General features: G+C 44.2%; 1 protein-coding gene across 2 annotated transcripts in view; it reads right to left on the bottom strand.

Annotated features, from left to right (window-relative positions):
- Positions 1-3,977: 3,977 nt before the first annotated feature.
- GLG1 (golgi glycoprotein 1) overlaps positions 3,978-23,470 on the bottom strand; it is a 143,838-nt gene continuing 124,345 nt past the window's right edge. Inside the window, exons 18-26 of one of the 2 annotated variants that reach the window (XM_033845718.2) lie at positions 23,279-23,371; positions 16,766-16,903; positions 15,031-15,154; positions 14,047-14,189; positions 13,754-13,855; positions 12,709-12,816; positions 10,855-10,975; positions 10,120-10,226; positions 3,978-8,997 (exon numbers count right to left, since the gene is read on the bottom strand). In XM_033845718.2, coding sequence (XP_033701609.1) covers positions 8,830-8,997; positions 10,120-10,226; positions 10,855-10,975; positions 12,709-12,816; positions 13,754-13,855; positions 14,047-14,189; positions 15,031-15,154; positions 16,766-16,903; positions 23,279-23,371 — 1,104 coding nt within the window. In that variant the 3' untranslated portion in view covers positions 3,978-8,829. Of the gene's footprint in view, positions 8,998-10,119; positions 10,261-10,854; positions 10,976-12,708; positions 12,817-13,753; positions 13,856-14,046; positions 14,190-15,030; positions 15,155-16,765; positions 16,904-23,278; positions 23,372-23,470 lie in introns of both variants that reach the window. The other variant, XR_004523460.2, reaches the window with a different exon arrangement.

The following is a 23,470-nucleotide window of genomic DNA, read 5'->3' as shown; positions in this document are numbered from 1 at the left end:
CCTGGGCCTTGGTGTTTGTGTGTGGTGCGGAAGGGGCTTGTTCTTTTCAAAATGTGAAACTTGAACATTTTTGTCTGATTAAAGCATGAAAAATACAATTAAAACAGGAGGAGAAATATTAAAAGTTAAAAGACCTCCCATAATCATAAACCCACACTCTGCTACTATTAATGGTTTCAAATATTTCCTTCTGATTTTGGAATATGAACAAAAACAGATAAAATACATTTGTACGAGGATTCCAGTGGTTTCACATCCTTGCCAAAACGAAACATTCTGTCTTTTCATTTTAACCATTCAGGTGTGTGTGCAGCTGATCTCACTGTAGTCTGCATTTCAGTTTCCATGATATATATGATTCTTTTCCATTATAGGTTATTTCAAGATATTGAGTATACTTCCATGTGCTATACAATAGGTTCTTGCTGGTTATCTATTCTATATAGTGTGTATATTTTAACCCCAAACTCCTAATTTACACCCCCACCACACCAAAGCATTTGACTTAATAGTCTAATACATTACTTTGATCACTTGTCCAGTAAGGCTAGAACTTTAGAGCACTTCAACTTCACTTGCCTCCTACCAACGTTTGTGGGCTTTTTTTTTTTTTTTGCGGTACACAGGCCTCTCACTGTTGTGGCCTCTCCGCTTGTGGAGCACAGGCTCCGGACGCACAGGCTCAGCGGCCATGGCTCACGGGCCCAGCCGCTCTGCGGCATGTGGGATCTTCCCGGACCGGGGCACGAACCGGTGTCCCCTGCATCAGCAGGCTGACTCTCAACCACTGCACCACCAGGGAACCCCTGTGTGTTTTTTTAAAGACATTTTAAGTCAACATATATGTTAAAGACATTTCTATTGCTTTGTACAATATTTATATATTTTTTAATTAAAAAAATTTAGGCCTTTCTCACCTTCTGAGATGGCCTACTCTCTGTCTGTGGAGTGTGTTTCCCTCTAAATAAATCCACTTCTTACATATCAAAAAAAATAAAATTTATTTTTAATCTTAAATTTATTTCACTAAAATTCATATATATTTTAATTTCACTTTTTGCTAATATTTAAGCACATATTTACCTTTTCTAGTGCTCCTCCTTCATGCATTTCCGTGTTTCCATCTAGGATCATTCTCTTCTACTTGAAGATTTTCCTTTCGGATTCCTTTTGTGCAAGTCTCACAGTGACAAATTCTCTAAGCTTTTATCTGAGAACATCTTTATTTTAAGGGTTATGTTCATTAGGTAAAAAAAATTCTACATTGGCATTTTTTATCACCCCAGGACTTTAAATATGTCTTTTCACTGTCTTCTGACTTCCATCATTTCTGATTCGAAGTCAGCCATCAGTCTTAGTGTAACACAATACAATGGTCAAAAAAAGTGTTTTTTTCCACGTTCAAGGCTTCTTTATTGGTTGCATCAAAGTATTACAAAGTAAGAACTGCTGTTGGCCCCCTGGTCTCCGTAGTGGAGAGGCAGCCTTAAAAACCTAGTGACCCAATTCTCCAAAAAGGTTACCTCAGATGTGTGTTAGGTAACAAAACTTTTTTTTTCTGGTCTAGATCACACACTGAATTTAGTTATTATGTCCTTCTTCAGCCACCTTTAATCTGGAACAATTCCTTAGTCGTTATCTTTCATGATTGATAAGTGTTGAGTGCAGGGCAGTTATTTTGTACCATGTTGCTCAGTTTGGGTTTGTCCGATGTTTCATTATGATTGGATTCAGGCTCTGCTCTTTTGACAGGGAGACGAAAGGATGTTGTGTCCTCAGTACATTATATCAGGAGGCACGTGATGTCTGTTCATTCTGCTCCTCTTGATGTTAACGTGGATCACGTGGTTTAGCTGTGTTTTCTCCACTGTGAATTACTATTTTCTCTCTGTAGATAACAAGTAATTTGAGAAGACACTGCTGTGCTGAGGGTTATTGTTTTGAGCAGGGGAGGTGGGAACCCAGGAACAAGGTCAAGAGCTCCCCAGGGAGGCCTGTCCAGGGTCTGCAGGCTCTGGGGTCAGGTCAGCAGCCTCTGCCCAGAGCTGGATGGGGGCTGGAGTTTCAGTTTGGTCACACAGGTCCCGAAGCCAATCTGGTTAGGCAAGGGCAAACACTCTCGTTTTGCAGCTAATCAGCTGTATGTGAACACAAGCCCCTCCCCGCCTCTGCACCTCACTTTTTCTTTTTTTTTTTTTTTTGCGGTACGCGGGCCTCTCACTGTTGTGGCCTCTCCCATTGCGGAGCACAGGCTCCGGACACACAGGCTCAGCGGCCATGGCTCACGGGTCCAGCCGCTGCGTGGCATGTGGGATCTTCCCGGACGGGGGCACGAACCCGTGTCCCCTGCATCGGCAGGCAGACTCTCAACCACTGCGCCACCAGGGAAGCTCTCTTTTTTTTTTTAATTTATTTTTGGCTGCGTTGGGTCTTCATTGCTGCGCGCAGATTTTCTCTAGTTGCGGTGAGCTGGGGCTACTCTTCGTTGCGGTGCACGGCTTCTCTCATTGCGGTGGCTTCTCTTGTTGTGGAGCATGGGCTCTAGGACCATGGGCTTCAGTAGTTGCAGCACATGAGCTCAGTAGTTGTGGCTCATGGGCTCTAGGGCACAGGCCCAGTAGTTGTGGTGCACGGGCTTAGTTGCTCCGCAGCATGTGGGATCTTCCTGGACCAGGGCTCGAACCCGTAGTTCCCTGCATTGGCAGGCAGATTCTTAACCACTGCACCATCAGGGAAGTTCCTGCACCTCACTTTTTCATCTAAGTGAGAGACTTGGACAGTCTAACCTTCTCCCTTTTCGGCTAAAACTCTTTTGTTCTTAGTCCCTTTGGAAAACAGAGGCCAAACGCCTCTGAGGATTGAAGTTGGCCAAGGATCTTTTACCAGAAAAATCACACACAGAATTTGGGAGTGGGGCAATTCATTCAGAGACTGCTAAGGTGTCAGCCAGGCGACACGTAAGCCATTCACTGCTGCGGTGTCCCCTCGGGGGGCTGAGGCCAGCTTGGCCGGCGAGCCACTTCTCCCTTGTAGAGATACAGGTGACGAGGAGCCTGAACCCACAGCTCAAGTCCTACACTTACACCAAAGCCAGGTAGCCTCTCCAGGGCATGCATTCAGGGCTGACGGCTGCCCTGAGCCTCCTAGATAAAGGAATATTCACACTGGGACTCAAAATGCCCCTCAACCGCTCCCTCCTTTCTTCTTCTACTCTTCACCTTCTCCCATGTCCACTGTACACATAGGCCTACTATCTCCTAAGTGACAGCTGCTGAAAATGGATTTGAGGAGTTCTGAGGAGAAACCCTGGGTTCCAGGTTACCCCTCCTTTCTCACTGAACATCCCATTTCATTACTTGAATATTAGTACAGCCATTACTACTTAAAGAAATCCTTGCTACCATGCAATTCCTTAAGCTGTTACTTTTTAACAGCCGGATGCACATTGGCTTTGCTGAGAGTAGAGGAGGTAGAAGACAAGGTTCGGGAAGGGTGTCATGAGGTCACTGACCTCAGGGGTGGGCTGTTGGAAGGGGGAGGCAAGCACTGACTAAACGCGGACATAGCAGGGCCCAGAAAATAAATGTGGCCTAGTTCTGGGCCTGAATGGGAAGGCGGCCATCAGAGACCAGGTGCCATCCATGTGTCACATCTATAAGGAGAAGTTCCAGGTATGTGTTCCCCCCAGGAAGGAGCCTCATCACATGGCTTAAACACATCAGTAGAATGAACAAGTCTGGACACATGAGCTTGAGAGTCAGAAAACCCCAGATATGGCTTCCAGCTCTCCTGTAAAGGCCTATGGTCCTACTCTGTTTGACCTAATTAGCCAAGAACACGGACATTCTAACAGTAAGTTTCTGAGCGTCAGTGGCAAGTTTACAGTCAGTACTCACAGCTCCGAAGACTTCTTCCAGCAGAGCATGTGGTTGGAGGAGAGTCCTCCCAGTCACCACAGAGAAAATTTAACAAGTAAAAACCTGCAAACTCTTTATTAAATTCTCCCATTTCATCTGTACAGAAAAAAATGCACATTATGTTCAGAATCTCAGTAACATCTCAAAATTACACAGCATGAACATGTAAAAACAAGAAACTTCCAGGATTTTATACATAGAAAGGAAAACCATTTACAAAAGAGGCTTGTTAGTTTTACTTTTCTTTTTTTCCTTCTTAAAAAAAAAAAGTTAAAGGCCTAAGATCTCACACAGCATTTGCTGTACAGTCTGTTTTCCTGCTTCGATTGACCTGGGAACATGGTGTTGGGAGAAGCCGCTCAGGAAGCCTCGGGCTGCCAGCCCCTCCCGTCGGTCATTCACTCTAGTGCCCCTCAGTCTGACAGGGACCTGTTCAAACCATCTAGCGTGTGTGGTACAGGGCCTGCTGGGCTCTGGGGTCCAGTTGTCAATTCTATGTTGGGGGGGAAGGCAAAACAGAATATAGAGGCACTATCTGAATTTTCTCCTTGCCCAAGGAGATTCCTCCACTGCATGTATCCCAAAACCCCTACCTGTGCGTTGTGGCAGCTCTTGGGAAGGGAGAAGGAGAGGAAGCCACCATCAGGATCCTGTCACTACCAGCCCGAGCAGACAGTCCTACCTTTGTGCTCCCTGGGTCTCCACAGTGATCTCACTAGATGGCCTGGATGAACCTGTCACTCTGAAGAGTCAGTCCTGGTTTGCTAATGACTGATCTTTTGTCTGGGGTCTGGGCAGGAAGGGGGATTCGGCTTCAAACTTGACTGCCCTGACATGTGACCCTGGTCCTAGGGGAGAGGAGGACCAAGAGGAGTGTAGTGGGAGAGATGACCAACCAAGACACGTGAGAGAGAGACGGAGACCAGAACATCAGCTCTGGCCCCAGGCCCTTTGGGAACTGAAGACCAGTGCGGAAGAGGGGACTTAGGAGTGGAGTATCCCTAAAGGCCTCGGGGAAACTCAGGGCACTGGAATGCTGCATTTTATAAAATTACTTAGGTGCTGTCCAAATGGTGAGAATAAATAAAAGGAGTCTTTGAGGTTTTTCAAATTTCCTAAGAATCAGAAATATAAGTAAACATACCAAAATGCACATGATTCAAAAAGCCATATTCTTCTTTTTATTCTACGGCCCCAATTTAGTTTGAATGTGTCAGGCTGTGTTGGCTGGCTTCTAAGGGTCCCTGCTCCAGGTTCCTTCTCCGTATCTGCTTGCTTAGAGTAAGTTATATGCAGAAAACGTTTACTTTTTGGTGGGGGAGGGGAAGAAATGGGATGGGGAGGCCTTTTCTCAGAGGAACTTGAGACCAGGTAAGGAGGTCCCACAAAGCAACCTACCCCTCCCTGGGTGACTCACACTAGTGGGGTTCTTTAGGATAGAAGTGGTACCACAAGCCTGGAGGTGGCACAGAAGTGAGGCTGATATAGGAGAGTGAATCTTCCTTTGGGAAGGTGGCGGGAGGTCAGCACTCTGTCTGATAAAACGTAAACGAGCCTACGACTCTTTACGACTGGCTTCTCTTGTTACTTGACCTCAGGAAACAGGAAGAAATGAAATCTGATGGTAATTTCCTGGCACACCTAGGAAAGCAGAATCTCCCTCCTTCCCAGCGTCCCCAAGAAGAATACGTGCAGGATGTGAGACGGTCAAAGGCCTGCAATGAATGCAAGTCAACACCTGCTCACTCAGTATTAGAATTCCCCTCGCTTCTAAGGGTGCACTGGCTCAGAACAAGCTGATGGGATCCACAGCACTGGGCCTGGTAGTGGTACCAGAATTTTAGGGAACGCTAAGAAGGAGGGCTTTCCTGCTGGAGTGAACGCAAGCCCGAGCGATGGCTCCCACCTCAGAGCATCTTGCTAGCAGACTTCTCTTGGGACAGCAGCAATAGCAGAGGAAGGCCAGGGATGCACCAGGGTCAAGGTCTCACTCCCACAGCCACCCTTCTGTGTGAGAAACTCCAATGCAGGGAGAAGACAGCCTTGCTCTTGACGTTCTGCTCAGATTTCTGACCTCCTGCACTGCAGGGCCTCCAGCCCAGAGACTGACCTCCTGGCACCTCTGGGGTGTTGTAGAGACACCAAGTCTGAGTCTCTGACACACTGGTGTGAGCTGACAAGGCCTGATGAGTTCTCTGGCTACTGGAATCTTCAGCAAGTGCTTGGAGCCTTGGCCTTGGCCAAAAACCCTACCTGCTGCTTATGTTATTGTTCATGGGCTAGACATCAGAAGAGAAAAAGGACACAGGTCTGTCATCAGCTCCACTAGGGCCATGGTTTCTTCCTGACTAATTCTTGACTAGCTGATTTACCCAAGAGTGACCTATGAGCCCAGTAACCAGAGGTGTCCCAGAACCTGTTTTGTTACACCAATGAGGTACAGAAATGGATATAGTTGGGCCGTAGTTTCAGATGGTGCTGGGCCCCTTGGATGCAGGAAACTGCTCAGTCATATGAAACTATTCTAAAAACCAGTCACTGAAACTACTCCAAGTCGGATGGTGAAATGTTTTCTGACAACGAGCAATCAAAGATACCGGCCGAGTTATCCCTTCTATCTATCTGGATCATTTCTAAAGATGACAAATGTTTCAAGAATCAAACTCCTTTTCAAACTTCCAGATCTGCTGCAGACAATTGAGATCATCTCTCAGTTCAGAAAGAACGAAAGTATCTAGACACATTAAACCACGGAGATGTTTTACATACACTGGGAGGGAGACTGCAGAGATGGAGAATGGTACTCCCACTCTCATCAAACAGGGAACAGTCATTCTATCCTGTAAACCACATCAGACATGTCAGTGGGGGCCTGTGTACAGATATATCCCCGGTCCTCGATCCCAGACCCCACCACCCAGGGGGGAGCCCCTGGAGGTGGACTATCTAGATCAGCTCAGTTCAGTCCAAAAGTGGTGGTAGGAGGGGGCGCTGCTCGGACTCCAAGAGTTTCAAGTTTTATGAGGCTGAAGAACCCCAGGACAGTTGCTAAGAATCAGGAAGACCCTAAGAGCAGGACTTGGGGGACCAAGCAGCTTGGAAGCTCCCCTTCATGACTTGGAGTACCCTAGGCAGGGGGCATATGCAGCTTCTGGAACCCACTGCCTCCAGGAAGGGTAGTAAAAAGGAAAAAGAAAGAAAAAGAAGAAAACCACAGTATTCAAATATATGTCAGTCAGGTTAGACAAGGAGTCATTTGGATCAACCAAGCCACAAACTGACCCACTTTGTACTGAACACATTCCAGGGAAGACAGATGTGGGGAGGTCCCTCAGCACGTGTGCACAGCGGCAAAGAGGCACAGGGCAAGGGATGGAGCATGGTCTACGTGGACAGTTTTAGGCACGTGATTTATAATACTTTGTGGAGTCTAACAGGTTAATAAAATATATATTATATAAATATATCTTCTACTGTACACGCCGCCCTCTTGTGCAGCCACTGGATTCCATGCCCCAAACTCAAGTCCAGGTGCACCAGGTTGAACTGTGATGCCTGCACTCCTCCCTTTTTATACTCCAAGCCTGTCATCTCTACACTGGAGGGACGAGGGATGGTCAGGAATATTGCTTCCATAAAGCTCAGATTCAGGAAAGACTGATGAATCATCAAAGTACATTTAGCCAATGCCTACTGTAGTGGGTATATGCAGCAAACGGACAGAAAGAAAAAACGGAGAAACGCCTCCATCTTTTAATGTAGTAATTTTCCACACCCTCTCCATGTAGAGGTCTAAAGGAGCTTGTCTGGGAAGGTGGTCTTGAACCTGCAGAAAGGTCAGGTTGGACTGCCAGTCACACCCTGAGACCAGGCTAAGTCTTTATAAGCCATTGTCTCACCTGGGAAGTAAAGCAAAGTCAATCAATACCCCGCTCCTCCTTCCTGCCCTGAGCTCCGGCCCCCAGAGTCACGGCCTCCCGGTGAAGCGGAGGGCTTCTGGAGGAACTGCCACCCCAGCAGGATCAATCCGAACGCGGCTTGAGTCCTGCAGTGCCCTGGAGGAGGAAGGTCACTGGGGCACTCTGCCTTGGGCCTCAGGGTCCAGCCTCTCCATGCAGATCAGTGGACAGATCAGCTGCACACACTTCTGATCCCCTCTCCAACCCACCTGCCCTCGGCCTAGGGAAGCTCATGCTCTACTCCACTGAGGTGAGGAGATCACACAAATGCCCACGGCTGTGGGGTCCTGACCAGCAGTGGCTCTACTAGGGTAGGAACTGGAAGGCATCACTGTTTCAGCAGAAGAAAACAAGACCCAAAGTGGGCTGGTTAGTCGTTTCCCACTACTCGGTGAAGTCCATGGCCCTGACATGGGCCAAAGGTGCTGTTGAGAAGTAAGCAAGACATCCCAGTTACAGCATGTTGGGTGGTGTGTTTCCCCTCTAAAGTCCTGCCTTCATTTCACACTGTCACACAGAAGAAATAACCCCATTGCTCAAATCAAGCCTGGAGGAGATGTGTTACTATATACATTTTTTTCTTTAAAAATTTCTTTTTTTTTTTTTTTGGTGTTTTTAAAAAAAAAAATCGTTTGAGTTGCAGGTCAGGTGAGTTGGTTCTGGAAGTACTGGTAGTTCCATCGGTATGAGAGACTTGTCTATGGGCAGGTAAACCCGAGTTTGCCAACAAAGGCAATACCCAAAGCGGCCAGCTGCTGCACAAATGGTCGAGGAGGAGGATACCATGGACACGGGTGAAGTCTGAGACGGGACAATGCGGTGGATACCTGCTGCTGCTCTAACATGGGTGTTGGTGTCACCTCGCAGAAGGACGAGGTGGGTGGGTACGCTATACAGGAGGGCTGTACAAACTGGGCACTGGACAGGTAGTTCCTCTGGTGCTCAAGGTGGCTCTACCTGTCCTTGAGCTCTCGTGTCACTCGTTTGGTGATACGTCCACACATCAGGCCAATCAGGAACAGTATGCAGATGCTCCCACTGATCACAGAGAGAATGTAGTTCTTTGAAGGGGATGTCATCACTTGCATGGCGAGGTCAGAGAAGCCATCCGCGGGGGCCACCTGGAAAACACACAGGGGCATCATCCTCGGAGAGAAGTGGGCTGGGACAATGCTTGCTCTAACTTGCCCCCCTGGACTGCTACTGTAACTTAGGTCATTTCTTTTGGGGAGAGAGGAGGGCAACGGGCAAGAAAATCAAACACCGAGCTACAACTGTTTTTCCCGATCATACAATTCATCACAGTGATCACTGCCGCCCACGTAGTAACAGCTCTCACAGAGGACCTGATGGTGTGCTGGCAAAGGGCTCAGCATGTTTCAATCGTTTAGTCCTCACATTAGTCCTGGGACATACATTTTACTACTCCCACGCTACAGATGAAGGCCCGGAGGCCCGAGGGGTGGGAAGTGGTCAAGTGACTTGCACAAGGTCACAGGTTCTTACATATTTTGATTTATTTTCTTCACGTTGCTGTCTTTTTAAAAACAAAGAGAAAAGCTGAGATTCTGTCGGGTGCTAATTCTCTGTCGTGACTTGTTTTCACTCACCATCATATCATCAGCATCCGCCCCCCACCAAAAACAACTTGCAAACATGACTTATGCTGACTGAATATACTTAATCACTCCCCCAATCGTGGACACTCAGAGTCTAACCAGTTTTCCTCCTCAGTTTTCCTCAGTGCTTTCTCCAGTGGACCTCTGTGGTAGGCTACTATAGCAGAATCAGGACCAAAAGGCTCCCCAGGTGCACACGGACCTGTTCCGTTGAGTCTCAACTTAGCCTGGGTGCTGAAAAGGGTCCAGCCCAGAGAGGTCTGGGCTGCTTCTGTGCTCATCCATGTACTCGGAACAGAGCAAGGAGGCTCCAGATTAATCTGATTTAAGCACCAACATCTGCCAACAGAAAACTAGCAGTGGAGTCACTGAAGCAACGCTTGGCGGCTCAAAGGCGGAAACCAATGACGAAAGAAGGGACTAATTAATGTCTCTGCTGTGCTACCTGGAGATGATGGCTCCAGGCTCACAGAGCCCAGGCGTCTTATGGTGCACTGAGAGATTTTTTCAAATAAACCTACTGCCAGTCTCACAACAAGGACAAGGAGGCCAGTGAAGTATCTCCAAGAGACCTGGGAAACTGACAGAGGAGACGCCACATCAGGTGATTCTCGTGGTCATTACCTTTGCTGCGTAACTCCACATTTCAATCCGGTCATTGAGGCGTTTTTTGCACTCAGGTTGTAACCTCACCCGCTTATCCTCCAGGGCCTCCATAAGGCAGGACATTTCTGTGCAACGGAAAGGGATAAGAAGCGTCTGAAGCTGTACAGAACAGAAATTTCGGTAAGGATGGGGAGAAGGGTACCTAACCACCAGAGAATTCAGATCTGGAGGCTATACAAAGTTAAATCCCTTCAAGGACACTTAACCCAAGAGCTACCATGGAGAAGAATATTTAAGGTTGGCTGTCCAGAGTCTCTCTTAAAACCTCTCTCATTTTATTCATTGGACACACATGGCTCAGAAACAACCATATACCTGCCCAGGTTCCACCTCACACAGAACCTGTCTGCTGAGCCCACTGTGGCCACTGGGGAAGCTGATGAAGCTGTTCAAGGTTGGACAGGCAGGGAAGAGGGCCATGAGGATAGCTTAACTTTTGCCTCCCTGATAAATAACTCAACTTCCTCTTGTCATCAAATCTTTACCTCGGGTCATGGCTCTATCAGTTCAAACCTGCAGCAGGATTACTCCTAAACTCACTTTGCCACAAAGGCATCAACCAGGCCCCCAGTGGATGCTGTCTATGGTTGAGCTGCAGCTACAGAACAGAGTAGCTGGAACTGATGTCTCAGAGGGAGTCTTTGCTCCTCCCAAGATAGTTCAGACAGGGTCAGAGTGAACACCGTGACTTACGACGCCCTCGGCCAGGGGTGATGGCTGCACAGTGGTGTTTAATGTCCAGGGCACAAGCTGTATGAAGAACTGGGTCCACAAAGATGTCTGCTTTGCTTTCCTTCAGCATGTTTAACACTTCCTAAGAAGGGAAGATCATAGACAGAGCTTTTATAGAGGAAATACATCAGATCCGTTGTCTGTAAATACTTTACATACAAACAAAAAAGTCAAGGAGGGACGATTAAGCCAACAGAGGCTACTCTGAGATAGGTGGCAATGTGGTGATGATGCAAAGAACGCAGACGGCTAGCATCCAATTTAATTCAATAAATACAATTTGGGGACCTAGCGTATGCAGAGTTGTTTGCTAATAAGCAAAGCGAGGCAAGTTTAAGATCAGAATTGGGTTTTGGGCACTCTGGTATGCTATATTATTAAATACTAAGTGTTAGTGTTTATATTGATTTAATGCAGTTATTTTGTTACTTTATATGTCTGAAAATGTGAAAATTGAAAATCAGAGTAATAAGCTATACTAAAATTCCCAAACAGAAAGGTGCATTTGCAAAATGTTTCACTTTACTTCCATTATCCTCAAAAGGAAAGAAAGAACTGACAGAGCATAACTTCTACTGCAAGAATAATTCTTATTTGAGTTTAAAGATGTTCTGAACAACAGGAATATAAACATGATAGAACTGAAATCAACTCTGCAGACTCTCCATTTATACATGATGAAATTATAGCAGGTAAAGACAGTCAAAAATTGCTTTCTTAAGTAAAAATTACTTTGTGCTTCACAGACTGTAAAACAATAAAACAAACAAACAAAAACAAAAAAAAAAAAACCCTGAAATGTTGTTCAAAAAGTCCTCCTTGAAGTTAAATGGGATAATTTGATGAAAAAGTATTCAAAGGAAAATATCTGGATTTAGCCTTTAGCCAACTTCTGCCACTCCTCAGACCATGTGGAATTAGAAACATTTTTAGCAGATGAAAATATCTGCACACAATATTCACAGTGACTCAGTAATATCATTGAAACACTTTTCCAAAAAGAGATTAAGTTTTTTAAAAAAGATCAAATACATTATTTCACTTTCAATTTTGTAAGATAATGCATTCTTAGCTATCTTTTTTTTTTAAAATTAATTAATTTATTTTTGGCTGCGTTGGGTCTTCGTTGCTGCACGTAGGCTTTCTCTAGTTGTGGTGAGTGGGGGCTACTCTTTGTTGCGGTGTGTGGGCTTCTCATTGTGGTGGCTTCTCTCGTTGCAGAGCATGGGCTCTAGGCGCGTGGGCTTCAGTAGTTGTGGCACACAGGCTCAGCAGTTGTGGCTTGTGGGCTCTAGAGGGCAGGCTCAGTAGTTGTGGCACACAGGCTTAGTTGCTCCACAGCATGTGGGATCTTCCCGGACCAGGGCTCGAACCTGTGTCCCCTGCACTGGCAGGAGGATTCTTAACCACTGCGTCACCAGAGAAGTCCAGCTATCATATTTTGATAAATTTGTTTTTATGTGATGTTTCTGAAATGAACTGAATTTGTAGTTTCATTGACTTTTACAAATGCAGTACGCTTACTGATATATTGGAATTGACATTTTACTTTGGCATAGCACTTAAACAATGACCTTAAACAATGGTCTAGTCATGGGGATGAGACATATTCACAAGTAATTAGTACATGTGAAAGACTATTTAAGTTACAGACAATTAATGGTCAAAAGGCAAATTAGTTTGGTAAGAGGGAACAAGATAGAATTCTGGGAAGGAAGGTTTAGATTTGATCACTAAGATGTACAGACTATAGCTTTAAGAGGAAGAAGAGCAGAGAAAAGCAAGTGAGAGAAAATGGTGACTGATGGGAGTTACCTTTTTACACATCTCTGTTTTGATTTTGAGCAGGTTAACTTTGAGGCACTCCTCTACTTGACCTGTCTGCTCCTGGGCTGCTGCTTCTTCGGCACATAGACTGGCAATCTGTTCAGGACACACACAAAAAACAAGGGAACCCCTACTCTCACGAGACACCTTGGTCTCTGAAGCATGTCGATTGGAGATCCTCCCACACATGTGCCCGGGGCTCTTCTCAAACGGATCAAACGGATTCCTGGTGGATTTCACTCCCCTCCCTCCCATATGGGATGCCAGGCTCTGTTCTCCTTCACAAGGACTGGCACAGAACTGAAAAACAGTCAATACATGTATCTTCATGCTGTCAACCCCAAGACCTGAGTCAGACTGTCCCAGGGCTGGTCACAAAGAAGGCTACTCTCTGATTCCTCAAGAGGAAGGTCATACAGCCAAGTAAAATCCTAAAAGCAAATGCTTGACATTGACAGAGGTTCAGAGTCAACCCAGCTACACAACTTGGAAACACACACACACACACACACACACAAAGGGGTCCTGACACATAGCCTGCAGCACAGTTAAAAATTTAACCTTCTTTGGACAGCTTTGTAAGCTTTTTTGAAATATCTTTAGCCATGTTCCCATAAAATGGACATATGTTGAACAAGGTTCACTACATGACCTTTTCTAGCTAGAAAGTCAAGTAATATCCAAGAACTGGCACTTGGGCAGAGGCATTGCAGGAGCACTTTTATCCTTCTGGCAAGTGTTGGGAGTATTCTGCGTTGAACATCAGAATAAGGAGAGGGAAGGACAAACTAGACGTAGACAGATATAATAAACAAAAATGCTGTTCAATAGAGAAATATGGAATCAAAACTGAATAGTGATAGGACTAAGGACAAACCAAATTCAGTGTTACACAGAACCAGGAACTCAGACAGTGGAGAGCCTAGAAGAGCCCTGGATTCAGGGCTGAAGGGAAACAGAGTAAAGAACTTTTCTCCAGTAAAAACTTCTCTGACCAGCTCTGTTCACAACCCGTTTTGTCCCCAGATCCTACCTCATCCGAGCAGTGTAGCTGGAGCTGAGGATCGAGTCGGTAATCTAGAGCAGACTCCTGGATAATAATCCGGATCTGGTCTTCACAGTCTGAAGAGAGGCGCTACATGTGACAAGGGAGAGTATGCCAGCCTATTAGAACATGTCAGCTTTTTATCTGGGCCCTGGCTTGGGGAAGGTGTGCAGAAAGGTCTTGGGGAAAGTAGCAGCAAGCTACGGACCTCCAAAGAAAAAACTGCCAGGACTAGTGGAGGTTCCATAAGTGCACTCTGTGGAAAGCCCAGGGCAGTTTACCTGGTCAGCATATCTCAACTTGAGGCAAGAGATGACTTGACCTTCTAACTCCGCATCGTCCTTGGCCTTAGTCAGGATACCATGACAGAATTTAGGGATGTCAGCTTTACAGGCTTTCCTCAGCACAGGGTTTAAGCGGTAATCTAGAGCAGAAAGGAATAAGCACAGGATAAAACACTCCACCTGGATTCACAAATGTTTTGAGATCCACTTACCCAAAGGGGGCATATTAGGTCAACGACCACTAATACACCACTGATTTGTTTATCTGGTAAATGTTTACTGAGCTCTCACTACACTGTTTTATTTTATTTTTGGCCATGTCCTGCGGCTTGTGGGATTGAACCCGGGCCATGGCAGTGAAAGCCCAGAATCCTAACTAGGCCACCAGGGAACTCCCTCAACACGCTGTTTTAAATCAGCAATATACTGTGGTGGAAGAGCAGACGTGGAAACCCCCAGGAAATGTACTCCGCAGCATCTCTGCAGGATCTATTGAGGCCAACATTCTAAGCAGTCCTCACAAAAATCTAGCAGACATCAGCAACCTTCCCCATGATACATATTTTTGAAAATTCTGAGAACAGAATATTCAACTCAACTTGACCACTAAGTTACAAGGTCTTGCAACTCAGAGCTTAAATTTCTCTGTTCTAAAACAGATTACCCATATATTCTCGGCCACATGCGTGAAGTTCTACTAAATTTCTAGACTTTTCAATGAACTTTAGCCCTAATTCGTTTTGTACACCCTTCAAAGGCAAGTTTCCTATGTTTTCAGCCTCCTCTTTCCCATGACTTTCATTCTGTTCTTCTAGATGCTCTTCAAGGAAGAAGTAAGTCACTTTGCTCATCACATGCAGACTCTTCCCTTAACACTCAGGAGCAACAAAGCACCTTTAGTTTAATTAGGCAAGTATATGCCCACTCAATTCCTTTCAAGCCATACCCAGCAGGACCAGGAAAGCCACGCCAAAATGTTACCAGTGTTCTGGGTGATCTGGCGCTTGGTTATCATCTGTTTGCATTTGGGATCCATCAATTCACTGTTCTTATTTTGCTTCAAGCATTGCAACATCGTTTTGGAATCCGCTTCTGGACAGAATCTCTGCAAAGAAACAAAGTTTTATAGAAGTAGTTACCCAAATATGGCAATTAACACCATATTTATCACTCTTACATCTTTTGGGGAGCTTATGACAGAACCTAAAGGCATCACTTGGGACGAGAAATGGTAAGCCTGAATAATCACCCAGCCTCAAGTTCCCCTTTATCTATTCTCTACTATATTTCTCACATTTCTTTCTACTACCTGCTTCCTATTTTGGATAGGATGCGTTCCCTACTTACATGGCTATGCTGCATCACACGGCCTCTCATAAGCTTACATACTGTTTTTGCATGAACGTAACATTGTACCAGGTGACCACCTAGCCCTCAAGCCACATCTACCCAATCCCAATGGGAAATTTAGGAATTACCCAGCAACCAGTGTGAACAGGGATGTGGGGGAAGGACCTATCTGGTTCACCCCTTTAACCAGAGGGGCTATAATCCTACCAAATCCTGCGGAGCCAGCCCCCGTACACTTGTTAGTGTCCTTGAAGTCAGAGATTCATTTTGGACTAGTGATAAACTCTATCTATATCTGCTAATCCACAGTCTATTAATTATAGTCCACTGTTATCTTAATATGGGGACATGGAGTGCTGACTGATTTTTTTTTTTTTTTTTTTTTTTTGCGGTATGCGGGCCTCTCACTGCTGTGGCCTCTCCCGTTGTGTAGCACAGGCTTCGGATGCGCAGGCTCAGCGGCCATGGCTCACGGGCCCAGCCGCTCCGCAGCATGTGGGATCCTCCCAGACCGGGGCACGAACCCGTGTCCCCTGCATTGGCAGGCGGACTCTCAACCACTGCGCCACCAGGGAAGCCCCTGCTGACTGATTTTTATAGAAGTCATCAAAATCTTACAAACCTCCTTCAAATCAGAGCCTGACATTTCCACTTTTACAGAGGACTCAACTCTTCCAGACCCAGCTAAAGAGACTTCTAACTTTCACAGTTCTCTTTGGAGTTTATTGATAGGGTGAGGAGTATCATTTTATTTTAAAGGGAAGCTGAAGTAAGGGGTTAGCACCTTATTTAGTAAGGTGTAAGTTTAATCTCTTTGTACGTGTGGACAAATAAAGGAACTGACATCCAGGTTCTCCAGTCAGCCCTGCTGCAGGGGGCATTTATTGAAGAAGTAAATGAAGCAAAACAACCTGTAGAACAAAAAAAGCCTTTGATGGTGACAGATGGATGATCAGGACATTTGATGGTGGCCTCCTCAGTATACCTACCACCAACCGCGCTGAAAACCAATCACATATTTAATGGACATCTATTTACTTCTTCCTCAGGTCAAAGTGAGGTTAGCTATCTTAGCTTAGTGATTCTGAAACTTGAGCTTCATTGGAACCCCCGGGGGCTTGTGAAAACAGAGGGCGCCACTCCCAGAGCTTGACTCAGAGATCGGGGTGGGGCCTGAGACTTTGTAAGTTCCCAGGTGGTGCTGACGCTGCAGGTATAGGGACCAGACTTCGAGAACCACAGCCGTAGCTGTATAAAACAGGTTGACATTGAGAGATTATATGAATTTTCTCTGAAATTTAAAGAAGTTTGTGTTTTTGTTATGTTGACTTACCCTGTGCTCAACCCTTGGTTTTGGGTCCCTTACCTTTATCATCTGCTTGCAGACTCTCATGAGTGTATAGTCTAGTTCTGGGTCCATCATCTCTGTCTCCTGCAGCTTAAAGACTTTCTGGTGGCAACGGGTGCTCAGCTGCTTCTTGTTTTCTTTCAGACATTCAATAATCTAGGGCATAACAGTTACGGGCAAGTTAAGAGGTGGATCAGGTATTGATAATCCATGTTTTCTGGCTGAAGCATTAAGTTCTTAGTACATTCCTCACTTTTCTATACAGGTACCTTTCATTTCTAATTCCTAGGTAATAGGAATCAGGATTTCCTCACAAAGGAGAATTATAATAGATTTACAACCCCAGGGCTAATAGCAAACCAAATGTATAAACATTATGGATAAAGAGCAGGTTGTACTGGAGTCTAAGGGGAAGGAAACCCTCTCAAGATTCCTGGTTTCTTCTTCCTTCCAGGGCTATTCCTTGTCAAGATCCCTTCTGGAGCATACATCAGGCTCTCTGCCTTTCCCTGGAGCAATAACCCTGACTCGACAGCAAGCACAAGCCAGGAAGTTCAGTTCAACTCACCATTTACCACATGAGAACAGAGCATTAGATGCCAGCTACGAATGAGACTCAATCCTTACCTTTGAAGACTATACAGTCTCACAGGGCAGTTATATAAATAAACAACTACAATAAAAAAGATGAGTGACTTAACATAAAAGAATAAAATGCCATGGGATAGATTTTAAGAGACTGAATTAGGTGTATCCTAAAACCTCCCCTTCCCTACAACAAACTTTTAGCTACTATAAAAAAAAAGATAAAGAAAGAAAGCAGATGGGAAGCTGCAGTAGCTAGGGCTGTAGCATGTAGTCATGAGACTTCTATGAAATCCTCAAGGCACAACCAAGAATCACCAAATACAGTTGACCCTTCAATGACAAGGGTTTGAACTACACAGGTCCACTTATATGAGAATTTTTTTCAATAGTAAACACTACAGGACTACATGATCTGTGACTGGTTGAATCTGTGGATGTGGAACTTAGATAGGGAGGGCCCAACATATATGGAGGGCTGACACTATACACAGGTTTTTAACTATGTGGACGTGCAGCACTCCTAACCCCATGCTGTTCAAGGGTCAACTGCAGTTAAGGGACACTAATACCGTAAGAAAGATGATAAACAAAATAAATCAAGGCCTCAGAACTGAGGGGGAAAGGCAACAGAGCAATCAAACGTATATTGAATATCTTCAGAACAACAGAGAAGAAAACAGTAAATAAGAGTCAAGAACAGGTAGTTATGAGAAGAACCAATTAGAGATGTTACAAATGAAAAATAAGTGAAGGGGACAAGACCGTGGAGTAGTAGGACCTGAGCTCACCTCCACTCGCAAAAACACCAAAATCACAACTAACTGCTGAACAACCATCAAAAAAGACTGGAACCTACCAAAAAAGATATTCTACTTCCAAAGACAGGCCACAGTGAGATGGTAGGAGGGGCACATTAATGATATAATCAAATCCTATACCCACTGGGTGGGCAACCCACAAACTGGAAAATAAGTATATCGCAGAGGTTCTCCCATAGGAGTAAGAGTTCTGAGCCCCACTTCAGGCTCCCCAGACTGGGGGTCTGGCATCAGGAGGAGGAGCACGCAGAACATTTGGCTTTGAAGGCCAGCAGGGCTTGATCGCAGGAATGCCACGGGACTGGGGGAAACAGAAACTCCACTCTTGGAGGGCTCACACAAGGTCTTGTGTATACTAGGACCCAGGGGGAAAAGCAGTGACTTCATTGCTGGACTTGGAGGGTCTCCTAGAGCGGCAGGGGGTAGCTGTGGCTCACTGCAGGGACAAGGACATTGGTGGCAGAGGTACTGAGGAGTACTCATTGGCGTGAGCTATCCCGGAGGCCACCATTTTGACACCAAGACATGACCCCCACCCAACAGCCCTTAGGCTCCGGTGCTGGGACGCCTCAGGCCAAACAACCAATGGGGCAGGAACACAGCCCCACCCATCAACAGACAGGCTGCTTAAAGTCTTCCTGAGCCCACAGCCGCCTCTAAACACACCCCACTGACACGGCCCTGCTCACCAGGAAACGTGCACAAGCCTCTTAGCCCAGCCTCACCCACCAGGAGGCAGAAGCCAGAAGCAAGAGGAACTACAATCCTGAAGCCAGTGGGACCACAAACACAGAAAGTCTGACAAAATGAGATGGCAGAGGAATATGTTCCAGACGAAGGAAAAAAGCTAAGACCCCAGAAGAACAACTAAGTAACGTGGAGCTAGGCAATCTACCTGAAAAGAACATTCAGAGTAATGATAGTAAAGATGATCCAAGATCTCGGAAAAACAATGGAGTTACAGACTGAGAAGATACAAGAAATGTTTAACAAAGAGCTAGAAGATATAAAGAAGAAACAAGCAGAGACAAACAATATAATAACTGGAATGAAAATACACCAGAAGGAATCAATAGCAGAATAAATGAGGCAGAAGAATGGATAAGTGAGCTGGAAGACAGAATGGTGGAAATCACTGCTGCAGAACAGAGTTAAAAAAATAAAAAAGAATGAAAAGTGAGGACAGTTTAAGAGACCTCTGGGACAACGTGAAATGTAACAACATTTGCATTATAGGGGTCCCAGAAGGAGAAGAGAGAAAGGGCCTGAGAAAATATTTGAAGAGATGATAGCTGAAAACTTCCTTAACACCCAAGTCCAAGAAATGCAGAGAATTCCAGGCAGGATAAACCCAAGGAGGAACACACTGAGACACATATTAATCAAACTGACAAAAATTAAAGACAAGCAGGAAATATTAAAAGCAAGAAGGGAAAAGCAACAAATAACATACAAGGGAACTCCCATAAGGTTATCAGCTGATTTTTCAGCAGAAACTGCAGGCCAGAAGAGACTGGCATGATATATTTAAAGTGATGAAAAGGAAAAACATACAACCAAGAATACTCTATCCAACAAGGCTCTCGTTCAGATTTGATGGAGAAATCAAAAGCTTTCTGGATAAGCAAAAGCTAAGAGAATTCACCACCAAACCAGTTTTACAACAAATGCTAAAGGAACTTCTCTAGACAGAAAAGAAAAGGTCACAACTAGAAACAAGGAAAATATGAATGGGATAGCTCACCAGGAAAGGCAAACATACAGTAAAGGTAGGAAATCATCCACAAATATGGTATCAAAACCAGCAGTCGTGAGAAGAGAAGAGTACATATGCAGGATATTGGAAATGCATTGGAAATTAAGACAAGAGCAACTTAAAACAATCTTGTGTATATATATAGACTGCTATATCAAAACCTCATGGTAACCACAAACCAAAAATCTACAGTAGATATACACACAAAGAAGAAAAAGGAATCCAAACACAACACTAAAGACAGTCATCAAATCACGAGAACAAAAGAGGAAGGGAAGCAAAAAGACCTACAAAAACTAATCCAAAACAATTAACAAAATGGCAATAAGAACATACATATAGGTCATTACCTTAAATGTAAATGGATTAAATGCTCCAACCAAAAGACATAGACTGGCTGAATGGCTACAAAAACAAGACCCATATATATGCTGTGTAGAAGAGACCCACTTCAGATCTAGGGACACATACAGACTGAAAGTGAGGGTATGGAAAAAGGTACTCCATGCAAATGGAAATCAAAAGAAAGCTGGAGTAGCAATACTCATATGAGACAATACAGACTTTAAAAAGACTACTACAAGAGACAAAGAAGGACACTACGTGATGATCAAGGGGTCACTACAATAAGATATAACAATTGTAAATATATATGCACCCAACATAGGAGTACCTCAATCTATAAGGCAAATGCTAACAGCCTTAAGAGAACAAATCATCAGTAACACAATAATAGTGGGGGACTTTAACACTGCACTTAACGTCAATGGACAGACAGAAAATCAATAAGGAAACATAGGCCTTAAGTGACACATTAGACCAGATGGACTTAACTTTTATTTACAGAGCATTCCATCCAAAAGGAGCAGAATGCACATTCTTTTCAAGTGCACATGGAACATTCTTCAGGATACACCACATGCTGGGCAAGCCTCAGTAAATTAAAAAAAATTGAAATCATATCAAGCATCTTTTCCGACCACAACACTGTGAGATTAGAAATCAACTACAAGATAAAATAGCATCAGAAAATATAAAGTACATAGGGATAAATCTGACAAAAGATGTAGAAAAACTGTACACCAGAAACTAAAAATCATTGCAGATATAAACCAATAAGAAAACCTAAATAAATGACAATATGAGGGGAAAACCACCTCATCTATAGAGAAAGAGATTTTAGTAGCTTGAATTTTGGTTCCCCAAAAGATATGTATAAGTCCTAAACCCGCAGTTGTGAATGTGAATATTTGAGACAAAAATTCTTTGCAAAAGTAATTAAGCGAGGAATCTCAAAATGAGATCATCCTGAGTTATCTGGATGGGCCCTAAATCTAATGTAAATGTCTTTATAAGTTTATAAGAATAAGAAAATATACATAATACACAAAGGAGAGACATGGAGGAGAAGGTCATGAGAAGATGGAGGCAGAGACTGGAATCATGCATCCCCAAGTCAAGGACTGGAACCACCAGAAGATGGAAAAAGCAAGGAAGCATTCCGCCCTAGAGCCTTAGGAAAGAAAGCAGTCTTGCCAACACCTTGATTTCAGACTTCAGGCCTCCAGAACTGTGAAATAATAAATTTGTTTTAAGGCACCCAGTATGTGGTAATTTGGCAGCTCTATGAAACTCATATACAGATGCAAGAACTACAGTGGACCTCTCATCAGAAACTATGCAGAAAACTGTGTGAAGTGAAATATTTAAAGTATTGAAAGAAAAAAAAAATCCAGCAACCCAGAATTCTATATCCAGCAACCTAGAATTCTATATCCAGCAAAATTGTTCAAAAATGAAGAGAAGAGGGGCTTCCCTGGTGGCGCAGTGGTTGAGAGTCCACCTGCCGATGCAGGGGACACGGGTTCGTGCCCCGGTCCAGGAAGATCCCACATGCCACAGAGAGGCTAGACCTGTGAGCCATGGCCGCTAAGCCTGCGCGTCCGGAGCCTGTGCTCCGCAACAGGAGGGGCCACAACAGTGAGAGGCCCGCGTATGGCAAAAAAAAGGAAAAAAAAAAAATGAAGAGAAGATAGACTTTCTCACACAAATAAAAACAGGGAATTCATTGCCCATACATGCACCTTGTAAAAAAAATGTTAAAAAGTTCTTTGGGCAGAAGGGAAAATATATAGGTCAAAACCTTGGATCTACATAAAGCAAGGAAGAGCATTAGAGAAGGAAAAAAAGTGAAAAAAATGATTTATTTTTCTTATTCTCAATTGATCTGATAACTGCCTAATAACAATGTACTGGGTGATCATAGCATATGCATAAAAAATGAATAATAGCAATGTCACAAGGGATGGGTGGAAGGAATTGCGAATGCTCTCTAATAAAATGCATACACTATATGAGAAAAAAAAAAAAAAGAAATGAAAAATAAAACCCAACTGGTAGTCTCTCTAAAGAGCAGGATGGAAAGTGCTAAAGGATAAATTATGAAGCTGGGAAACAACTGAAAAATTACCTCAGTGTAGTACAGAGAGATGAAGAAATGAAAAGCATAAAAGAAAAATTGAGAGACATGGAGGACAGATGCAGATGCTCCAAGTGTCTAACAGGAGTTCCAGAAGGAAGGAAAAGGAACGCAATATTTGAAAGGTTTGAGAATTTCCTAGAACTGAAGTAAGACATGAATTCTGAGACTGAATGAGCCAACCAGGATAATGAAAACAAAAACCATATCTAACTATATCACAGTGAAATTACAGATCATTAAAGATAAAGAGAAAACTCAGAGGTAGATTAACTACACAGAAATAAGAATCAGATTGACATCAGACTTTGCATCACCAACAGCAGATACTAGAAGACAACGAAGCCACTATCTCAAAGGCTAAAGTACCTGGCAATGCCCTGAACTAGAAGAGGTAGATGAGTCAATGGAAGAACATTAAAAACAAAAACAAAAAACCACTTGATTGCATTTCATTCCTGATGATTCTGGGTAGGGCCCTGTTCTGTGAATTAGGGTAAGAAAACCTCCCATGATGGTTCTTACGTGACCTCTAGTTAAGAACTTCTGTGCAATGGGATCGTATGAGGGAATAATTAATTTTGGAGGTGCAGAGTGTTGGGAAAGCTATAGAGAGGAGGAGGCATTTGAAGGATAATTAGGAGTTTACTAGGCAGACAAGGTGGAGGAGGACAAGGTAACCTGAAAGAGGGAAGAGAATGAATAGGTGACAAAGAGGAATGAAGGTGAGCAAAAGTAGTCTGTCTGGGAAATGCAGCCTGGTGTACCTTAAGAAGGGATGATCAGGCTGGATAGGATGTGATGGGGCCTATCTCACCAGCACTGAATTAATTATTAAAAAGGTACCTTCACGTTACCTTTACAATTAAAAAATAAAAACAAAAAGTTACCTGAGCATTGCCATACTGCACAGTGGAACAGTGGTTCTTGATGTCACTCTTGCAGGCTTCATACAGATCTGGTTCCAGACGGATGTCCTCTGTCTGTATGAGGGGGAACCGGCATGGAAAAGTGAGCTTACTCTAAGCTGGAGAGATCAAATGTTCTACATATTTATTTGTTGATTGGATCTTGTCTGGTGG

Source organism: Tursiops truncatus, chromosome 19 (genome assembly GCF_011762595.2).
Source record: "Tursiops truncatus isolate mTurTru1 chromosome 19, mTurTru1.mat.Y, whole genome shotgun sequence".
Classification (NCBI taxonomy): domain Eukaryota; kingdom Metazoa; phylum Chordata; class Mammalia; order Artiodactyla; family Delphinidae; genus Tursiops; species Tursiops truncatus.
The sequence above is the reverse complement of the archived record's forward strand: the minus strand, read 5'-3'. Positions and strand labels throughout refer to the sequence as shown.